Below are 22,934 nucleotides of genomic sequence, written 5' to 3'. Positions count from 1 at the left end.
GCAGTTATCTCGACGTATATATTTTCCAAGATGCAGGGTGAGATTATGAAGAAAGTCTTCATGGTACAAATTCGGTGGTTACCCTGGTAGGACAATCCAAACAGGGACCACAGGTGGCTCCTCATTCTCATTAAAATTTGTTGTCCAGTGAAAGACCCTATAAGGAACACCATCGATGTTGGATATTTCATGGGAGAAAGCTTTCATGAAGTCTGTGTCATTAGAGAACCACACAAAGACATGGTTGTGTTTCCTCATGCTCGAAACTATAGGTTGAGATTGTAACTCCCAGCGGCTTCGAATGAAAGCACGTATAGCATCAAGGGATGGGCATTCACGAAGAAATTTTGAGACCAGCGAAAAGTGAAATGGGACAGCAGATTTCTGAATTTCTTCCTTCGAAAAAACAACACATATCTCACCATCAATGATCTTCGGAGGCCTGAAAGGGATTTCAATCTCAGAGAGAGGTTGTGGAGATTGAGACAACAAATCGGCAGGATGGGCACCGAGGTACCTTGGAGGTCCCTAACGACAGCCATGGATAACAACTCTTATTTTAGAAACCCTAGCAGAAGTTATTTTTTTATTGAAGTTGTTAAATATAATTAATTATCAAATAGGATACTAGTCCTTATTCCTTAATAGGACTGGTACGATTTTTTTTCTTTAAATTCAAAAACATAGAAAAAACATCACAGAAGTAGCTTAGTTTTATTCAATAGATAAAAAATGTGACTAATAGTAATGAATAATTTTATTCCATTGACAAATTCAATGATACGACCACTTTATTCTTGATGATGATGATGATAAATTATTATTGTTGTTGTTGGGCGCTAATGGTCACCTCTAGGAGGCTTAAACCTATGTTTACTAAATCAGGCCTTTTTAAAAGTGGTGACTCGGCCCATTTTAAAGAAATGGACTATTAGCGGAGGATTAAAGGGCCCTTAATTGTCACCAAAGAATGTTGCATAGGCCAACTATAAAATTGTTTTGTCCAGCTTAATTGGGATGTTACAAATAATTGAAATTTAATTAGCAAGGCATGGCCTTCATAGGCCAATTAGTGATCTAATTAGTAAGTTTCTATATATATATATATATATATATATATAAATTCATATATAGTTTAAATGGGCTTCAAAGTACTAATATGAGATTAACTATCCAAATTCTTCTTACCGATCATATCCGGCTGGCCTGGTCTAGTGGCTCGTTTAGCTTTATGCTATGATCTGCTTTGACATATAAAGATATATAAGCAGGATAATCTAAATTAGCCTAAACTTGGGACTAAAAGGGCTTCTGGCTTTGGACTGATCAGAAGCCTTCCCAAATACACATTAAAAACCATATAAACTATCTCCTCTAAAGGCTTAGATTTTGAAAGTTCCATCAAGCTGATATTGTGCCATTTATGTGTAGATTATAACCTAAGAATGTTCTGTTAATTTCTATGGCTAGGTGTGGTTCTTTTTTTTTTTTTTTGATACAAGAGTGGTGGGGGATTTCGAAACCAAGTTTTCCATTTGAAGAACTGAGTCATATGTCATCAGGGATCATCAGGCTCTTGGCACTAGGTTTGATTCTTTAGTGATAAAAGGTGCAGGGAAAAAGATGAAAAACCGGCCATATATCTTTTTATATATATGCTTAATACTATCATCTATCAGCTAGCTTCTGCAAGTGAGAGGCAAAATGGCAAATGCAGAAATAAGTACATAATTAGTATATATTGATGCATAATATATATAGTACTTACATATGTACATTAGAGTATTAATCCCCAACTAATTATAAGTTGGGTTTCACTAAATATTCTTAATTTCAATTTCAATGACAAAGTTTTTGCAAGCTGAATATTTATCGCTTTAAAATTCAAATACTTGTCACTTCAATGTTTATCATATCTAGCTAGAACATTAAATTTAAGAATTATTCTATTCTCAAGTCAATGTGTAGAATACACCATCCATCAATTAAATAATAGATTTGATTTGTAAGATTCAAAATTTTTAAAAGTTATGTTTCAAATTATATAAATTATACCATTTAAACACTTACTAACTGTACTCTACACACGACTTGATAATATAATTTTTCGAAATTTAAATCTCAAAGACTATTGTGTTGAAGGTGGAGTGCTTAAGGCAGTAAGCATAGGTGCTTCGGCTCTGGTAGCAAGTAATCAGTTACATGTAAAGCAAATCTGTAAACAAAATTCGATGATCATCGAATTTGAAAGAAATGGTTGTGACTTGGCCTAATAAATCCTACAAATCTTCATCCAACATTGAAGCCCATGCATGCATGCATGATGCCATCAGCTAATTTATACAAAACCAACTGTACGTTATACGTTTGTTGGAGTTGGTAGCTAATAGATCATCAAGATTTTCTTAGTTTCTGTCCAAATTCGAGAATGATACAATGCTTAATTAGAGCTCCTCTTTCACACATGATGATGATGCATGCGCAGGCAATGAATGAAATATATGATTAATCATCATGCAGTATTGTCCCCCCATATAGCAAGCAACTTTGCAAAGAGACTCCCCAGCTTTCAGACTCATGTATTTAATTATCTCGACCGAGCAACATATATATATGAACATCATGATGATGCACATGATGATGTATTATTAGAGATGTGGTCCATGCATGATCAGATTATGCCTTAGCTGCTAGGGACATCACAAATGAATAAAACTAAAGAAAAAAAAAATAGTGCGTACGTATAGAAAAATTAATATTGGTTTCCAACGATCCAATTTTCTCTTAAATCATGACCTTTTATGCACAAACCTGGTTAGACCAATGGGAAGTCAGTGACATGTTCCGCTGGCCAATGTCCCTTTGAAAACAAACCCCAGCTTTCAGCCTTATTTCACCATGTATATATATCATTTGTTCTACTTTTGACTGGGGAACCGGGATTTTCTTCTTAATTAATTTAATACCTTGCTTTAATTAGGAAAGCTGGCCATGCTTCTTAGACAAAATCATTGCCTAACACAACTGTTGTTATTTGTTAGTCTTCCTTCAAGCCGTTCATATCCTCCTTTCCGCCTTTTTCTAGAGCCTTTTGCATTAAAATCATATCACTCCTATATTTAACAGAATAATTAAAGAATATCCAATGAACCCAGCTTGTATATTAATTATAGAGCGAGACATGTACCCATTTGATGAGAGAGAGAGAGAATTAATTGGTCACAATTTATATTTTATGGTAATTAAAATATTATATTTGCTTACATGATTTCAATACGCGCTAACATGAAATGATTTAATTTTCTATAAAAAAGTTGAACTATTAAATTTTTTTTGTAAATCAAATAATATCATGCCGGTAGTGTGAAGATTGAGTGGTCGTCTACACCATCCATGGACACCAACTTACAAGTAGTACTCTGATTGATTACCTAAATTAAAAAATAAAAGTTGGTGTTTATATAAGAGGTTTTGAATTGGTCATGCAAGCCCTACATAACTATTATAGTACTGCTCTTTTCATGATGAGTAATGCTATAAATCACACTCTTATCTCACTTTCATTCAACTATGTAAAACGTGACACTTTTATTACCATTGAATATTCATTTTTATTTTAAAACAATTAAACGTGGTATTATATATATCATCTCCTCATAGTAGAATAAGTGTAGGATGATGGTTATATAGTTTGTAGAATTTTCTTTTCGTAATTTTATTATGTATTCTCTTCTTTTCATGGTTGTCTATAGAAGACTCTCTTAACTGGATTTCGCTTTGCACTCCAACTTAAACTTTAATTAAAAAATGAGACGCCTAGCTAGATGCTGTTGATCCAAAATATATAGCTTGTTTTCTAATTTTTCAATATCATCTTATACTTTGGTTGATCGCCGTACACAAAGGAAAGAAAAGAATACCTCCTCAAACTCCATGTTCGATCCATATGTCAAAAGATTTCACAAAAAACTTTTAATACAAAAGTAATTTGCTAAAGGTTGATCTTTAGACTTTCCTTTGAATTGAAGTCCACAGATCACCAAAAATTAGCGACTCGAAATTAATAAACTGAGTCAAGGAATTACAACAATGTCATCATGGCAAAACCTCTTTAATTGTTCTTTTGCAAGCTAGTACTTGAAATTCAAGCCCAACCCCACTGAAAATGTGGTAATGATCCTCACACATGATATAAATACTCTTTGATCACATTCCCTTGTCGGTCATCTTTTTCAAGGTTTCTAGGAATTGGGTCCTAAAAAGCTCACCTTTGGTTCTTCCTTGTGGGGTTCTCAACCCATTAGAAGAATATGGATCTAGTCATGGTGTCTCTAAGCCAATATAATGAAAGGTTGTAGTCAACCAGCTTTTAAGAAGATATGGGGAGGGGTCTTTGTCAACTTTTTATCTTGGGTGGATTTGACCCATATTAACCATAAACCCCTTGAATTCATCCCAAGAAAATGTTTTTTTTTTTTCTTTTTACTTGGAATGTAAGACTAAGGTTGTGCAAAGCCTGCCACTTGGGATAACATGAGTCGCTCTTATTCTTCTTTCTTTTGTCCATTTAATCAGGTAAAATAACCTAAGAGAGACAGCTGAAAGATAGATCCTCTGAGGTGACCATTCTTGTGATCATGATGATTCAACTCACAATCTAGAGTCAATGCAACTAAATGGCATTTAGATGTCAGAAAATGAGTACTTTGGTTTCCAGTACTATTGTTGTGTCAGTTAACATACATACATTGTGGCGCTTTTGTGAATAAATGGCATTCCTTTTTCTTTATGCAGATGCCACGGCCATCCCTCAGAGTCAACTTGGAGACATTATGATTATGGGTTGTGAGAAATATAACTTAAAAAAAATAAATAAATCCAATCAGGGCAGATGACCATCTCAAACATTGGACAACTTAACCAAAGAAAAAAAAAAAAAAAAAAACAGTTATGTGGAATAGTCTAGACCACGTACGTGACTTGAACCACGTACGGATGGTAAGAACATATATAAAGACTACATGCTCTAAATTCCTGTAAACATTATAATTCATATAAAAATTCTAGGATATCTTGATCGAACAATTCTATGTATCAATTATAATTATTTATTTTCATATCTTTTTATAAGTTGTGAAGATGTTTTTCATAAAATGTGTGGGTACGGGATAGTGAATAGTACTAACTGATGAGAAGAATTTTTCATCTTGATTATGGTTGATAATTTGTTACACTTTTTGTACGTAAGTTCTACTTGAAATTAACTGATTAAAATTGAGTATAAACCCGTTTAATTAAATGGGTCAAGTTAGAGTCGACATTTTTAACACTATTTTTGTGCAAGTACTACTCGTCAACCAGACATGAACTCAAAATGAGATTAATTAGTACTACTTGGTCAAGATTGACTCGTAAGCGACACAAACTTCGCAACATCATCTGAACTTGACACTGACAATAGGAATTGTTTGGCCTAGTACGTACAGCTTAATCCTCATTCTAATTTGGTTGGTGGGAACTCCCCAAGTAGGAAAGGAGACGAAGGGATTGGCAATAAAGAACGGCAAAAAATGATCGGTGTGCTAAGGGATTCATGATGGCTGGCAGCACTCTTAGATGCTGTTTACCTGCGCGCAAGACTTTCCTTCAATTTGGTTTGTATATCTCCATTTTCTAGCTAGGCATATTCACTGCTCATGTCAGCCTTTCTTCCTCAAGTTGATGAAAAGGTAAATTCTGAAAGCATTAGAAAGATAAAAGATGTGTCATTCCGTCCCCCCCCCAAAGGCAATCTTATGGACTCATATAATTATGTTCAAATTTTCTATTTTTTCTTGTGAAGATTTCTAGTACTAGCAATAATAATCGTATATGTCAAGGATAAGCAATATGCAGCTTTACTGATCGATGTTTGTGTGTGTGTATATACACACACTCTCGTATACATGCCGATGGAATTATATATTCATTAATTAATGAAAAATTATTCTCATCAATTACTATTTACCATCCCATGCCTTATAAATAATACTCTCACACCTTATGAAAAACACTCATACTCTATAAAAAAGTTATAGGTGGTATGTGAGAGTGAATAGTAGCTGATCCATAGCATTCCTCTTAATTAATATGTTAAGAAAGCTCATTTGCCATGAAAGAATCCATTTTACACGTATAATATGTTTCTTGAATGTCCTTTTGGGCCACATTTTGTCGGTGTTTCCCAATTCAATTGCATTGTATTGCATCCAATCATTACACGTGCACACTCACTGCATCCGCATGGCATTACCACTTGATGAGTACTACGGTTTTATATTATTTGTAGTTAGGTATCGAAATTCATTGCCAAAAGATCGATAATGTTTTCGTCTAATTATGGGGCCAAGTAATACTATATACTTTATTTCTACTGCAAGTTTTTGTTAGAGCGCGCTTTCAAACTCTGGAGTCTGGACCATCCTTGAAGTGTGGCTAGCTGGATTTAGCTGGTGTAATTTGAAAGGGTTCGCAAAAATTTAAGACCTCAGACCACCCTCACTAGCTAGCTCCTATGTATCAAAATTCTGTAACTAAACAATACTTTTCCAGCTTGGTTTAAAGGCATCTGAAAGCACAGCCATTCATTGCTTGTATGCATACAGAATATTATTGCTACTATTAATGATCAGGGTCTAAGATAGAATCATTTCAGAAGGACTGCAGCTCTTCTGCTAATTCAATGGCATGCAGGATAGATAGATATCGGTTTGGTTCCACTAAGATATCTTTTATGTGTACCACTTGAACTGGTCTGGAATGAGTGACAAGTTATGGGAGCCAAGCAAGCTCGCCAAGAATAAAGAAAAGGGACAACATCTTTTGGGAAAATATTCCTGGTCCTCGAATGCTTTTCTATTGTTTGTATGATGCAGGCGTGAGTGAGTGTCAAAACCCTGAGAAGTAGATGCAGAAAAATAAAATAAAAACTGGTTTAATAATAAGTATTTAATAATAAGTAATTAGTAATAGAAAACCATGAAGTTAAGCCTGATTTGCATCATTATGGTAGCTTCTTTTGTGCTCCAAAGGGGGACACACGAGAAAAAAGAAAAGAAAAAAGAAAAAAAAAAATGACACGGGTGCATGCAGTAGAAATGCTGTACATATAATCAACCAAGCTAGCCCTGGGTGCTCAGTGACGATGTCATGTGCCTTTAACCATGACATCATGCCCTCTAATGTTTCTGTTCGCATATGTAATTAATGGTTGCACATTGTTTGAGATGGCACCCTTTTGTAATTTGGAATACAGTTTAAGCTGAATATAATATTCGAACATTCATCTTTTAATTCAGTCATTTTAAATCAAAATCTCTTTAAACGTGAGATCCACAATCTTTTTCAATTTAATATATCTTTATATATGAGATTTACAATATTTTCAACTTCTCATAGATACATCTAAATTATCTTAACATTCAAACACATCTAAACTTATATTAAGTGTCTTCCCACAAAACTCATTTTACCATCTCAACTTATTATTATTTATAAAGAACTCAACTCAACTCAATAATATTCAAACGGGTATATGTAGTGCCACACCATAAAGAATTTCAGTTTTTAGTTACTTCGACCTCTGGGATATTCCATGATCTATTTCAGAAGCTAGCGGATATAATTAAGGTACCAGAGTGGGAATAGGTTAGTCTGTTCTTATTCCTATATTTAGTAAATTATCTAACAAATTAAATGATGTTTTTATTTTATGTTAATTAATCCAAAAACTGAAGAGTTGGGAATCATAGCAACACCAAAATTAATTAATTCATACAACAGTGTGCATTTTTGTCTGCTACCAGGTTGGAAGCACACTGAATTGGATTGGAGAAAACAACAAACTTCGAGTATTTAAAGTCTACCCTCGATTCATTTATCGATACTACACATTTTTACAATCTAACATAAGAAATCCAGTGCACCAACCATTTGTAATTAAACAACTTCTAAATGAACTCCAATGAGTAGTAGTATAGGAATCGCGGGGCAAGCCACATAAACCGAACGTCGTGAATTCGAAATTCCACATTCGCACTTTTAAGACTATGGGAGAATTTTCTCTGAAATTATCCGAGATACATTTTAACAAAAACTCTTAATTCGAGAAATTGTCTACTTTCAAAATTAGTCGTATTTTCTCATTCAAGATTTACTATGTATCAATTACTATTTACTCTTATACCTTATGCCTTTACTTTTTTATTTTTTTATAAGGTGTGAGGTGTTTTTTATATAGTATATAGGAGTATTTTTTATAGGATGTGGAGTGATAAATAGTGATAGAGAGAATTTTTCTTTGTCATAAACCCCCCGTACCAATAAAAGAAAACCGAACTGCTCATGAGTGGAAGATTGAACACCGCATGCATGGGTGCGTGAGTAGGCATGCAGAGAGTGCACATAACCAGATGCGCGTGCAAACAGAGCAGACCGGTCCAACACATAAATAATTGGCTCACTCTTAGAAAACGACTGCTCAAAAAGATGTGGCACTTGGGATTTAGGAGAAGGTTACAACCATAGGAAGTATTGACATCTTATTGATACGCCACTGCCTTGGTGGTTACCCACCAACGTACAACTCTCCACCAATCTGCAAGTTAACTACTGTGACATTGGCAACAGCCCATCATTTTCCTTGAAAAAAATGTCACATTAACAATTATATTCTAAGAAAACTAAAGTGGGTTAGCTTTATTTTGTCTGTTAAATTATTATGGTAAATGAGAGAGAATGAAAACAGACTAGCTGACACAAAGAACATCTAGGGAAGTGAGAAAGAGAACCCCCCCAAAGCAAAGAACTTTGGAAACCCAGAATCCAGTGTGATTCCCTTCTGTCCTCAGAACCAAAGTAAAGAATAACAGATATCAGTGTCATTTTGCCCTATAAAATTAACACAAAAAAGCTTTAAGTTTCAGTCCTTGTACTGGAGACTGGAAACACTCTCCCGGGTCTTTCTCTCTCCTTAATTTCTCTTTTCACAGTTTTAAAAATAGAGCATGCATGACTTCATCACTACCCTGTATTTATAACTCCAAGCCCACATGGGTAAAACTTTGAGAAAACCCAACCCATTTTGTATGTTTTTTTTAAACAGTCATGCCCTGAAGTTCAACTTGTATGAAAAAAGGAAAGTTTATGCTAGAGAAGAAGAGAGAGAATAGAAGGAAGTTTTCGTTATACTGGGGTTCCAAAGCCTTGAAATTGGTGAGAGAGTGAAGTGGGTTTCTTAGAATAGTCATTAGGTGTTTGATGGAATTACTGGGACGTGCGTCTTCATGGAGAAAACCTAGGAATAAGATTTTTGGATACAGAACAGGACAACACCAATGTACACAAAAACAAACAGATTTTGCAGAAGATACAACACAAGGGAATTTCTCAAACATGGCATCTAGCTGGTGTAAGATCTCCCCAATCATTCCCATTTTAGTGTTTTTCCTTCTTGTTTCTTCTTTGGTTTGTCCGGCCAAATCGTCGGAACACAGCGAAGAACGTGCAGCCAACCAGACTTTCCGGCCGGAGGATGAGTTACAAAAGCTTAAATTAATAAGATCTCGTCTCAGGAAGATCAACAAGCCTACTGTCAAGACAATTCAGGCATTTGACCCCGTCTCTAAATACATATGTTTTACTTCCCCTGTTTCTGCACTGTTTTTGGACTTAATATGTTTCTTTTTCCCCCACGCAGAGTCCTGATGGTGATTTCATAGATTGCGTAGTGTCTCATCTACAACCAGCTTTTGATCACCCTCAACTTAAAGGGAAAAAACCACTGGTAATTCAACTTGATGTATCTTTGAGTTCTCAGAATTCATATCTCAGAGCCAAGAGAGTGAATTCAAAACATAAGAAGTTTGTATATATTTTTCCTTGAAATTGCAGTATCCACCAGATAGACCAAAAGGCCATAACCCAATGGGGGTGGTGGAAGAAAACTTTCAGTTATGGAGCATGTCTGGCGAATCATGTCCAGAAGGAACGATTCCAGTCAGAAGAACTACAGAACAAGACATGTTAAGAGCAAGTTCTGTTCGAAGATTTGGAAGGAAACCGAGAAAATTTGTTAGAAGAGACTCCAGCAGCGATGGCCATGAGGCAAGTGCTTAAATATGATCACTACATACGGAAATAGAAATCGGAAAAAACAAATCTTCAAGACCTGCACAAACGATCAGCCAAAAAATATTTTCTTTTTATACACACCTCATTTATTTATTTATCGTTTGCTGGCCCTCGTTCTTAATTACTGAATTCCCTCATAAGCTTATTTTTTTATTCTCTTAATTATGTTGCATCAATTCTCCAGAGAATTGTGAATATTACATGAATCACAGTAGTCGAAGAAATTGTCTGTAGCTTTTTGTTTTCAGAGTTTTACATCATTTCACCTATCAAATATCAATGTTTGCTCCAAACACGTGAACTTAACGAAGAGTACTAAAGATTATATTTCAATTTTTTCAGAAAAAAAGGGCATACACAAATACAGGATTGCTTTTTATTAATGTGTAATAAATATTCAAATGGAATTTTGGTTAACAGCATGCAGTTGGGTATGTGAGTGGAGAACAGTATTATGGAGCAAAAGCTAGCATAAATGTCTGGGCGCCCCGCGTGGCTAATCAATACGAATTCAGCTTGTCGCAAATGTGGGTAATCTCAGGCTCATTCGGCGATGATCTTAACACCATTGAAGCTGGTTGGCAGGCATGTTCATTTGTCTTTCCCCATAGTACAGCTTACTCCTTCCTCTCTCCTACGAATTCAATTCCTAAAAAGAATCTTTCTTTTTGGAATGGGCTTTATTTAAATTCTTTCTTATAAGAGATATTGTGATGAGTCTTCCAGCTTTTACTACTTTTTTTGTTTTCTGAAACCTTGTGCATGTTTTTGTCTTCCTTTTATCAAAGATAAACTACCTCTCATCTTCATTAATATTACAGTGTTTTTTTTTGTCTTTTAGCCATGGAAGGAACCTAGCTAGAGCTAATTCATTTAATTATTTTCTGCCCGCAGGTTAGCCCAGAACTGTACGGGGACAACTATCCTCGATTTTTTACGTACTGGACTGTACGTATTACCAGCACCCTTCATTAATTAATTCAAGGCTCGATCAAGCTTAATTAATTAAGATATATAGTAATTAATTAATCTCAACGTACGTACCATGCTGCATGCATGAAAATAAGCAATTAACCATGCATTCACGTACTGATTTACAGTCGGACGCATATCAAGCAACCGGGTGTTACAATTTGTTGTGCTCAGGCTTCGTTCAGACTAACAGCAAGATTGCAATTGGAGCTGCAATCTCCCCAACATCCTCCTACGAAGGTGGACAATTCGATATTAGCTTATTGGTTTGGAAGGTACGTAACTTCAACTTCCTCCATGATTTTGCTTTCCCAAAACCAAGTGCTCTTTATTAATTTTTCCCATCTAATTCCCTTTCTTCTTTTTTTTTTTTTAAATATATATCATTTTCAAAGCAAGCATCGCCATCCATTTTTATGGTCAATGAATATAAAGTTAACAATTTAATTAGTTTAAAGTAATTATAAATGCCACAAAATTATAGAATTAACCTCCATAAATTTCCTCTCTTTAAAATAAATATCCCAAATGTTAATGATTCAAGTACCGATCGAGTCCATCATTTTATAGGTTAATTAAAAAGTTATGCAATTTCAATTTGGGAACATATTGCAACGGAAAGGATTAATTGAGAAATTAAATATATAACTACCTCGATGGCGTACTCATGCACTAATGGTAACAAACACATAAAGAGGGAAAGAAGTAGACGGTGAGAGTTAGGAGGCACGACGGCTCTAGAGCAAGGGCATTGAAGTGGAAGGCCTTGGCCAGTCCTTCCAAAAGCGATAGGATTAATATTGGATTCTAATTTGGTTAAGTACTTAATTTTAATCTTCAAGATCATAATATTCCACAACGCCATTGATCCAATGGTATACGACGGCTCCGTTTATCGACATTGGTCCAATGGTATCCCTTCCTCTTTTGGTGGCTCTATTCATTTGTCTATATTCAATGATTTGATACTATGTCTATACATAGTATCAAAACAATATTTTAATCTAACATATAGGACGTCATCCCCTCCATGATACAAACTCTTAACTTGGTTCTGCTCGGTAAAATGCCAACTATTGATCTAAAAATTCTAAAATTATTGGATAATAATTTGGTCAAGTTTTTAACCCTTAAGGTCCTAATACAATTGAAAAGTAGGGAGAGAGAGGAAGCTAAGCTAAGTTGTTCAGAGCGAATTTAGTTAAATGAAATTCAAAATGCTATATGTTATTCTCTTGTCTCACTTCTTTCTTAATATCTTAATGTGACGTTGTCCATAACCTCTGGATTAGTTTTTATGGGTTTAAATAATTTGGATAAGAAGATCTCATATATGGAATTCCTTATAATAAAAAGGTCAAATTCACGGTTTAGGTGTTCACTTTTCAATAATTGTGAATTTTACAGCTCACTCGAATATCATAAGAAATGCATGAGGTCTTTGTGGTTGTATTGATATTTAGGTATAAAACAATCACAAAAGACTTGTTCATAGATCATTTAACACTTTTTAAAAAGGTTTCTACTCTAAGAATTGTGAAATTATATAAATAAAATTGAGTTTTATGGGAATGGCATATGAAATAAATGGGTCAATCAAGTTAACCAATGAGTCACATGATGGGGTTGGCCTAACATTGAATTGACTCGATTAAACCTAACATATTATTTTATGTCGAATTTAATTGCGAGTTATCTCAAAGATTACTAATTACTTGGGTGTACGTGATTGGTAAAAGGTTTTCAAAGTACAAAATCGATGATTGAACCTAGTTTTAATGAAACCCAAAGGTGGTCAGGAACATTCGCCGGCGGGTTTGGTCCAAAGCTAAGGTTGTTTCTATCCCCAGTACTACTAATAACTCAGCCAAACGATGGTAAATTTCTCTGGCCCGTCAGATCTGAATACTTTCTCCAAAAGTCTTCCGACTTAATTCATGGGTCAATGACCTTCACATTTTTCGAAGTCCATTGAAGACTGTGTAGAGTGGAAGATCAGACCCTACATTAACACCATTACATGATGATAACCCAACCAAATAATAATAACAAAGGAAAAAAAAAAAAAGAAAAAAGAAGAAGAAACAGATGAGCTTCGGAGGAATCATACGCGCCCCACTTCCCGCTTTAGTGCATGATACGCGTGCATTCATCATTTCCATTGCGCTTTTAATTTATGCTTTGCAGGCTGGATTCTCTTCTTTTCCAAGCAAAAGAGCTTCCTGACCTGCGCACGCTTTTCATTTCTTATTATCGTTAATTCACTCCCTTATATATTTTCTTTGTGCAACTTTTCCTTTTGATCCATGCATGCTACTTTTCTCTGATGCTGCTTGCTAGCATATATTTATTTCACATGGATTTTTATATATATACTTGATGAATAATAATGAGTATTTAGTTTGAGTGCAGAACAAGGTAGAAAAGGTTCTAAAATTAATAGCTTTTTCTTTTCTTACTGTGTATATAGGATCCAAAGCATGGAAATTGGTGGCTAGAATTCGGATCCGGAGTTCTTGTCGGGTACTGGCCATCTTTCCTGTTCACTCACCTTCAGGATCATGCAAGCATGGTGCAATTTGGAGGAGAAGTCGTGAATTCCAGGCCATCTGGTTTCCACACTTCAACACAAATGGGAAGTGGACACCTAGCTGGAGAAGGGTTTGGAAAAGCATCTTATTTTCGAAATTTGCAAGTTGTGGATTGGGATAATAGCTTGGTTCCATTATCAAACCTAAGAGTCCTAGCAGACCATCCAAGTTGCTATGATATACAAGGAGGAATAAACAATGTTTGGGGGAATTATTTTTACTATGGTGGACCTGGAAGAAATGTGGAGTGTCCCTAGCTCCAGCTAAAAGGGATAAAGGTATATATACATCATGATCATGATCAGTTTTTGCTGGGTTTTTTTTTTTTTTTTTTTGGGTTTGATCTCTTTTTTCTACTTATTCTTTTTACTAACTGGTGATTCATTAATTATACAATCTTTTAGGGACTTGGTGTAAATTTGGGGGAAAGAAATAGTGAAATATACTGGCCGGGTTTGTCATCTTCAACATTTTCTGTCATCGGATTCGTAGCCTACTTTGTTTAAGAAAAGAGTTTGGCTTACGTCCTGTTAAAAATTTATTGGATGTATTATGTTTGAAAAATGAGTGGATAAGATTGTTTTAAATGAAAAAATAAGTTTACTTTTCCATCAATCTTTCGATCGACCAAAACATGCTTTCTTCATGGTTGCATTAATCCTTCAGAAATGAAATGCTTGGACCTTATAACAACCTTAATATTTCACTCCACAGATGAATGTAGGCCCGAGTTCATGATGTTATTGTCATCTTCTCGCAAACCTAAAATGGAGCTAGCCTAGCTAATTAGTTTATAGTCATATATATTTGCTAGACCCCACATAAAAAATAAAATAAAATAAAATAAAAGCTATAAAATTGGAGATAATTAATGTCATTATTACTACCATTACCACATATAAGAAAAAGTGGTAGATTGTGTATCTAAGTTGAGCCCCTAAAGAATCTTGATAGAGGATTATTGCAACCCAATATATACGTACCCTAATATCGCTCATCATGCATTCCTCCAAGACTGTAATGCGTTCCCATACATGATATATATTTAGGAAAATAATACTATATCGTCTGAGTTTGTCCCCTCAATTTGACCGTTCATATATATACTTTTTTAATTTTTTTTTCTTGATGGTTAAAAAAATAACTATTAGTAAATTAGTGTATTTTTTTAAATATTTTAAATTTATTTGAAAGAAAAAGGAAGAAAATTAAAAAAATACAAATGCACTAGAGACACGCCTAGCAGATTAGAAATCCAGAAGCTAATTGTTACTTTTTGGGATTCTATGATGTTTAGACAAAACAAAACCAAACCATACAATAATTAATTGAGAAAACAAATAAATAAAGTTTATTTGTAAAGCTTTTACAAACAAGTGAAACGCAATTGCAAGCTATGTTTTCTTTTTCTCGATCAAACTACGGTTCAATTTGAAGTGAGAGCATGCATTAGATCATGTCAATGTCATAATATTGTTACACTCTTAAAGAAAATTAAACATAGATATCGTTCTGCAAATACAAAAAGAAGCAGCATATAAATTCATAGTGTTGAAGAATACACTCGCAAATCGATGATCCCTTTGTAATCCAACCCAATATGCTAGTGAAGAAGTACTAGAATTTCAAAGTTCATCCAATCGAATGGAATTTATCATATATATGTAGCTTCTAACAATCTCGTCAACTGGATTTAGTCCAAGAATATCTAATGTTCTTAAACACAAGTTAGCTGCGAGTAGTACTGAACCACTAGGTTTTTATCATAATTGAAAAAGAAATGATATTTGCAGTTTTAAAGTATGCAAGTGTCACGCATTCATTTTAAAAAAATAATAATAAATATAAAAAATATAAAATATATATAAAAAATTAATTTATCAATAATAAATCTTACTCTTTTTTTAAAAAAAAAAAGAGGACGACGTTTGTCCAGCTCATAATTAACTATATGCATTACTCATCTTGGACGAGTTGTAATAAAATGATAGACTGCTGCAGTTTATCACGAGGGTACCAACTTCCAAAGTAGCTGCACAAATGCCATAAATTAAAGAAGCCCATAACCAATCACTAATTTCTGATGATTGTACCTACGTCTTCAATGGGCCGATTCATACCAGATTTACCTACTAAAACCCTCCAACCAACCTCCTAATGCCAGGGCAGACAAACACGACACTATGAATAGGTATTGGGCTCAATATATCAGCCTGACAAATATTTTCTTACCTATTAACGTTATATTGCAAGAAAACACACTAATGAAATTCCTCTCATTCTCACGAGGATTTTAAAAAGAAAGACAAATATACCTATAACACTCCGCTCCTCACGATTAATAATAAAATCATTTTTAAAATTTTTTGAGAGTCAGAGTGTTACTCATGAATCTTGATTTAAATTTTTTTTTTTATTTTAAAAAAAGCATCAGGTACAAAGATTTTATAAATAAAATAATTTTTTATTAAAATACTAAAATCATAAAAGAGAGTGCGCGGAAGTATTTATTAAAATTTCTCCAAGCCCGTGCCTTAAAAATCATAACTTAAGATCTCTATATATGATTTAGGCCACTGTCACGCCACCTTTGAACTAAGTTCCATCCTGCAGCTCTATCTTCATAATTATCTTGACCTGGGATAGCTTAAACACATAAAAACAAACTAAAATGAGTTGATGACTTAGTATCATAAAATGCAAAATGAAATATGATGAATGACATGCTTGCAAATATCATGATATGCGTGGTACGTAAACATTGGTTTCAAAAGAACTGGCTTTAATAATAATATATATAACTAGCTAACGTATGTTAACCCTAGTTTATGATCAAGCTTCTTACTTTGTAGTGTTCATTTCTAAAATTTCTGACACAAAATCGATCATGGTACTGGACAGGGAGGTTTATGATTTTTTCCAAATAACATACGGAAGTGAGATATTTATAGAGAGATTTGGGAGAGGGTAATGACCAGTTGGGTTGGACTCAATTAATACATGTAGTGACACTAATCTATTGAACACTCAATCGTGATCATCTAGGAAGAGAGTTTGAATTTAAAAACATGATATAGTAGTTCATTCAATATAAGATTGACAGTGACTGAGACTACGTAGGGGACTTCAATCAGTGATAATTTTAAATTAAAATAAATTTCTAATGGCCGATCTTTAAATTCTAAAAGGAGTCTAACTCGCTCAATAAATAATAAATGAAATTTAATCTGGTTATTCAGTCTACTTAAAACTACGAATCAACCTTAATAATTTATTTCTCGTGGGCTTATCCAATATGGCCCATTAATTATAATTTAGGCCCAAAAAGAATTTTCAATATTCTAACTTTAGAATTATTAGGCTAGGTTTATAAACTCCCCTCCTTATAAAAATTACATCCTCAAAATTTGCTAGACCTCAAATAACTTACATACTTATCCCCTACATATTTTTCATATATCTTTACTCAATGATTTAGTTGAACCAAATATTAAATAAAAAAATCAATTGTCTCATATTTTGGTCTGATGCCTCATTAATCCGTTAGACGTACATGTTAGCACGCTACGTATCAACCATCATACACTCCAAATTCAATTCAAGCCTAAACATCAACTTTTACAATAAGATTGATTTAAAAGCTTAATAATAAATTCACCTAACAATTATCTTAGCTCCACATACAATAGTAATCTCCACATAAAAACAACTCTCCACATGAAATAATAATAATAATAATTCCCAACCTAAAATAATAATCTCAATAAATCGTAACCTAAGATTCTCCAAAATTCGGGTAAATCTTACAACTCATACTTAGTGATAGAATCGTGATACCTATAGAAAATAAGAGTACCACCAATCATCATGAAATACCATGCACCATACATAAATATATGTCATAACTTCAAAATCCATTGAATTCATCCCTACTTTCTTCAAATAAAACCCTACAAAATATAAAACTATTTCCTTGTGAACAAGATGCATTATCAATCTTAAAACCAAAGGTTCCTAACCTCATATTTAGAAACTTCCTTACCTTATGCGCTAAAACATTTTCACGTAGTAGGTGCATTTTGACATGCATGTATCTAAAATTTATCATTCTTAATTTTTAGCAGTACAATAAATAATAGTTAAAAATACTTACTGCTGAGCGGGACATACCTTGAGGAGACTTTGGCCTAGATTTTTTTTCACTTTCAACTTTCAAAACTCTCTTTTCCTTGTAAAAAGCTTTTTTTTTTTTTTAGACAAATCTATAGAATCTTTGAACTTGGGCTCTGATACCAGCTATAACACCCCACTCCTCATGGTTAATAATAGAGCCACTTTTAAAATTTTTCTGGGCCTGGAGTGCTACTACTGAACCTTGGGTTAAAAATATTTTCTTTTATTCTAAAGGAAGTGCGAAGTACAAATATTCTATAAATAAAATAAATTTTTATTAAAATACTGAGCTCATGCACGGAAGCATTTAGTAAAATTTTTCAAAACTTGTACTATAAAAATCATAACTTAAAATCTTTGTACATGATCTAGACCACAGTCACGCCTTCCTGGACTAAGTCTCATCATAGGCATCTATGCCAGTCGTGAGTGCATTTATAGTTCACGTTAGTTATCAATCCAAAAGTGAGTTTCAGTTCCATCTTCAATGAGCGAACGAGAATTCTCAATTAGAAGCTTAACATTGGCAATTCTTTCAAACCAAAGCTTTGAAGTTTTGACAAGGAGAGGTCAGCCACAAAGGCTTTTATTTTTGAGATATTCGTTTTTTCATAATTGAGTCCGAAGACTCTTTGAATTGAGCAGTTTCCAGCCCATCTTCATCTTTAAAGAATAACGATGTATATATAACAAGGTCATGTTAATGTCAAGTCATACCACATTCAAGTCAAGTCTTATCACATTCATGCATGGTCACATTTTTTATCAAGTTAGAATCATGTCATGCTATTTTCCAAGTCATGCTCAAGTCCATGTCATGATACATACATGTCAATTTAGTGTCATACATGCATATGGAAACTGTTGGTAGCTTAGTAGCTCATTTGTTGGTATTTGTAAAAATCTCACTTGGTAGTCCCAACTACTGTTCCCCCCAAAATGGTAGACAATGTGGCACCTGGAGAATCTGCACCCAATCAATTAGACAAGGTCGAATAGGCAATGGAGAGATGATGAGGAGCTAATTGCATCGATACTCTATTTCCTAAATGTGATTGTAGATATTATAGCCGCACTGCATGAGCGGCTTAATGGTTTAACTCAGTAGTTTGTCAGCCTGTTTGTATTTATGGAGCACTATCTCCAGTACTTATTTTGTTACAGTCATGTTGGACATGTGTAGTGACATTTTGGGTATCAGTTTATTATGGAGATATGAATCATGTTTATATTTATGGAATATAGTACTTTTGGTACATTGTGTATTGCTCAAAGAAAAAATTATCTGCTACAAATACTACATATTGTTAAATGCATGTTAGGTGTATAGCATAACTGTCATGAACGGGGGTATGTAACCTTGTGTTGCATGTCTTGATGCTTCAAGGTTCGTCAAGGGAGACGCTACAAGTTAGTTAGGTGACATATCCTATTTTACACCCGCGAATGAGGAGCTGCCACGTATGGGTTGTAGCAAAGTAAACAATAAGCCTGCATACAGTTGATCACGTTACTTCCGTTTCTGAGTTCTGTGTGCCTGATCTCTTCCCCCCTCTCTCCCTCCCTCTCTTTCGATTGTTGGCCCCCTCGACCAGACTGAGATCTTCAGAGCCCTAGAGGCCATCGAGAGAGAATTTGTGGCCATCGTCGAGAGCTTAAAACTGAGCCTCTTCGCTTGTGAATGTTTAGCTCTCTCTAAGGTTAAAACTTAGCCTTTTTTACTTTGATTTTGTTGCCATTAAATTTTGTTTGGCTACCGAGAAAATGTGAGAAATTCATGGGCCTTTTTTCAAAATGATTTGTGGGATCGAGTATTGTTTGAATCTAGCATGATTTTGTTCTAGTCGATTTTCAATCTTTCTTATTTCATATAGCATGATTTTGTTTCATTTTTGTATGTGGGGCTACAATGCCGAATTCTATTGCCATTTTTTTCTTTTGCAATTTCATGTGTTATTGAATATGTTACTAATCAACTGATTTTTGTTTTGCTTGATTGAACCAAGTGACCTTATTTCACAGTGTTTTCTTTGGTATCATTTATTCGAAAGTTTTATGCTGATAACTTGTGCTGTCTTCTTCTGTCCATGGCGCTTATTCATTTCACAGCTTCAAAAAGAAGCATAATGATGTTTGGTATTTTCTTAGAATCATAATTTTCTTGCCTAAAAATAAAACATGGAACATCTCTAGATGTGTTTGTAGGAGTTAACTCATGTATATAGGTTTGTCTCTATATATAGTGCCTATGTCGCTTTTCACCTCCTGCACGCATAAGTTCCCTTTCTAAAGCTTATCTCATTTATCAATATCAATTATTAATAAAAATAACAAAGGATAGCGTAGTTCTTTCTTTAAATGTTGTACATGTTGTTAGTTGTATATCTGAGAATTCAATGAAAGCGGGCTTTACATAAAGATGGTGTACATTTTGTAGTGTTGTAATTCTCTAAAAGTAAAATGTTTCATGATATCAGGTTGAGTGAATGATGAGTACTCAACATATGATATTGGGATTTTAGATTATTGTAATTCTAGCGCCGATGAAGTTGAGATGATTGAAGAGGATGGTGAGGTTGACCAAGACAAGAACATGCAGGTAAATAATATTGGGAGTGTAACCGGTTCGGTCCGGTCCAATTTTGGACAAAATCTAAAACCGAATCGGTATGTACCAATTTTGTATTTTTCATAACCGATTACGCCCCCGGTTACCTTCCTAAACCTGTACTTTCGGTTTTATCGGTTTCCGATCCGGTCCGGTTAGATTTTTCGGTTTTTTTATAATGTAAAAAATATATAATAAAATGTTACTTCTTATGATAAAATGTTATTAATAATTTAATATATATATATTATGTTTAAAGCATCTGATCAATTAAATTTTCATCTTTAAAATTACACTTTTATTTTATAAATTATAATAACATTATCTTATATATAATTATATTAATAACATATGATCAAACAAATTACAAATGTTTATATTTAAGATTAACATTTTATGGCATAATTTATAAATTATAATATGAAATTATTTTATATATGATATATAATATATATTATATATTAAAATTTAGTATATAATTATATATTATATATAAAACTTATATATATAAATATTTTGTATAATATATAAAATTAATTTATATATATATATTTTTTCTAACCGGTCCGGTTCGGTCCCGAAAACTACGGAACCGAAACTGGACTAGATCCGGCCGGTTTTCATAATATAGGAACCGGTTCTGGACTGGACCGGTTTTCCTGTTTAAATTTGCACCCCTAAATAATACGATATCATCTTCATATGTGGAGCCGTTTGTGTGGCTATAGTTTTCTATAATGCCTTCTCCAGACGAACTTATTTTAGCATTCAAACAAACCATACTCAGTTTTCAAGCATAGATAGCTCATTAACTGGGGTAGAGTATGTGTGTTCAAGTGAAGTATTCTGTCACCATAATTCTAAATTTAAAGAGAGAGCAAGACCAGAGGCTACAGAAACAAAGTGTGGTGCAAGGAGAGGATGACAATAAGGAAGGATGGAGAAAAATAGGTTGTATCTAAGTTTGTACTCCAAGATAATCATGAATTGTTGACACCTATGAGTACAAGTTTGCTTCATGGCATAGACAGGTGACACCAGCCCAAAAAAATTTAATAGACATGCTAAATGAGTCAGGGATACCGACACAGAAAATAATGTCTATGTTGAGTAAGGAGTCAGGTGGTGACTATAATGTTGGTTGCATTGCTAAGGACATTCAGAATTACTTGGGCAATCGAATTAGACAACTTCTTGGATAGGGAGATGCACAAAAGTTATAGGCTTACTTTTTGGAAAGCAAACGTAATAACCCAGGCTTTGTATATTCGATCTAAATTGATGCAGATGAGTCGATGGGGAATTTCTTTTGGGTAGATGCTAGATCAAGGGCCGCATACCAATATTTTGGAGACGTTGTTACGTTTGATGCTACGTACCTCACAAATCGCTACAAGATGCCCTTTGTTCCGTTCACTGGAGCTAACCATCATCATCAATCTGTGATGTTTGGATGTGGGTTACTCAAATAAGACAGCCGAGCCTTGCACATGATTATTAAAAATATGGCTAGGAGCGATGCTTGGTCGTGCTCTCTCTGCAATAATAACTGATGATGACAAGGCAATGGCTGAGACCATCGTCGAGGTATTTCCCTATACAACTCACAAATTGTGCTTATGGCATCTCTTACAAATAGTTCCTGAATATCTAGCTCATGTTTATAACAAATATCCACAATTTTAACATGATTTTAACCATTGTATTCATGAGACACTCACTATTGAAGAGTTTGAATTGGAGTGGACTGAAATGTTACTGAAGTACAAGTTGAAAAAGAATAGTTGGTTGCAGAATATTTTTACCAGGAGAGCAAAGTAGGTGCCGGCTTACTTGAGAGGCACATTTTGCGCTGCAATATCAACAACTCAACGAAGTGAGATTATGAACAAGTTTTTTAAAGACTATGTTCGTTCAACTACGATGGTAAGTGACTTCGTCCATCAATATGATAAAGCATTGAACGCCCATTATCTCAGTGAGAAAGAGAAAGATGTGAGACAAAAACATTGAATCCAATTATGAGAATTTCTTACAATATTGAAGAAGAAGTGGCCAAGATCTACACAAGAAAATCATTTTTTATCTTACAAGATGAGTCATTTAATAGCCAACGGTACAAGACGAACAAAACACGTGAGGAAGATGGATGAAAAATTTACTTGGTAGGCATTGATGGGAAAGAAATGCTACGCTTATCTTAGTTATTTTTTATTTATATTTTTTATTTATTCAATTCGTTTAATAGGAACCTTTTTTTTTTCCTACAAGAATATGCATGACCCGATCATGTCACATAATGAAGACTTCGATGCTTCTTGGAATTTTCATATGTCATAAGATCAATAGTTATAGGTCTAATTTTGAATGTAAGAAGGCATCTTGTAAAAAGGCATTGAATGTAAGAATGCAAGAAGACA

The 22,934-nt window shown here is 34.1% G+C and overlaps 1 protein-coding gene across 2 annotated transcripts; it reads left to right on the top strand.

Annotated features, from left to right (window-relative positions):
* Nucleotides 1-8,793: 8,793 nt before the first annotated feature.
* LOC121258588 lies at nt 8,794-14,342 on the top strand. Of its 2 annotated transcripts, XM_041160131.1 has the most exons (8): nt 8,794-9,645; nt 9,737-9,823; nt 9,931-10,143; nt 10,591-10,755; nt 11,065-11,118; nt 11,271-11,417; nt 13,613-14,011; nt 14,138-14,342. In XM_041160131.1, the coding sequence occupies exons 1-7, from the start codon at nt 9,298-9,300 to the stop codon at nt 13,988-13,990; spliced, it is 1,392 nt and encodes a 463-aa protein (XP_041016065.1). In that variant the 5' UTR covers nt 8,794-9,297; the 3' UTR covers nt 13,991-14,011; nt 14,138-14,342. The 2 variants fall into 2 exon arrangements, with proteins under 2 accessions (XP_041016065.1, XP_041016063.1); XM_041160129.1 differs by having other exon boundaries at nt 13,613-14,342.
* Nucleotides 14,343-22,934: the final 8,592 nt, after the last annotated feature.

This window comes from Juglans microcarpa x Juglans regia, chromosome 3S (assembly GCF_004785595.1).
Source record: "Juglans microcarpa x Juglans regia isolate MS1-56 chromosome 3S, Jm3101_v1.0, whole genome shotgun sequence".
NCBI classification, from domain to species: domain Eukaryota; kingdom Viridiplantae; phylum Streptophyta; class Magnoliopsida; order Fagales; family Juglandaceae; genus Juglans; species Juglans microcarpa x Juglans regia.
Note: the sequence above shows the minus strand (reverse complement) of the source record. Positions and strands in the feature narration are given on the sequence as shown.

Excerpts from the sequence above, each read along its gene's own strand:
- LOC121258588 (XM_041160131.1), top strand. The coding sequence starts at position 9,298 with ATGGAATTACTGGGACGTGCGTCTTCATGGAGAAAACCTAGGAATAAG. Across the intron at positions 10,144-10,590 it reads CCAGCAGCGATGGCCATGAG|CATGCAGTTGGGTATGTGAG; the intron begins GCAAGTGCTTAA and ends TTTGGTTAACAG. Across the intron at positions 11,418-13,612 it reads TTAGCTTATTGGTTTGGAAG|GATCCAAAGCATGGAAATTG; the intron begins GTACGTAACTTC and ends CTGTGTATATAG.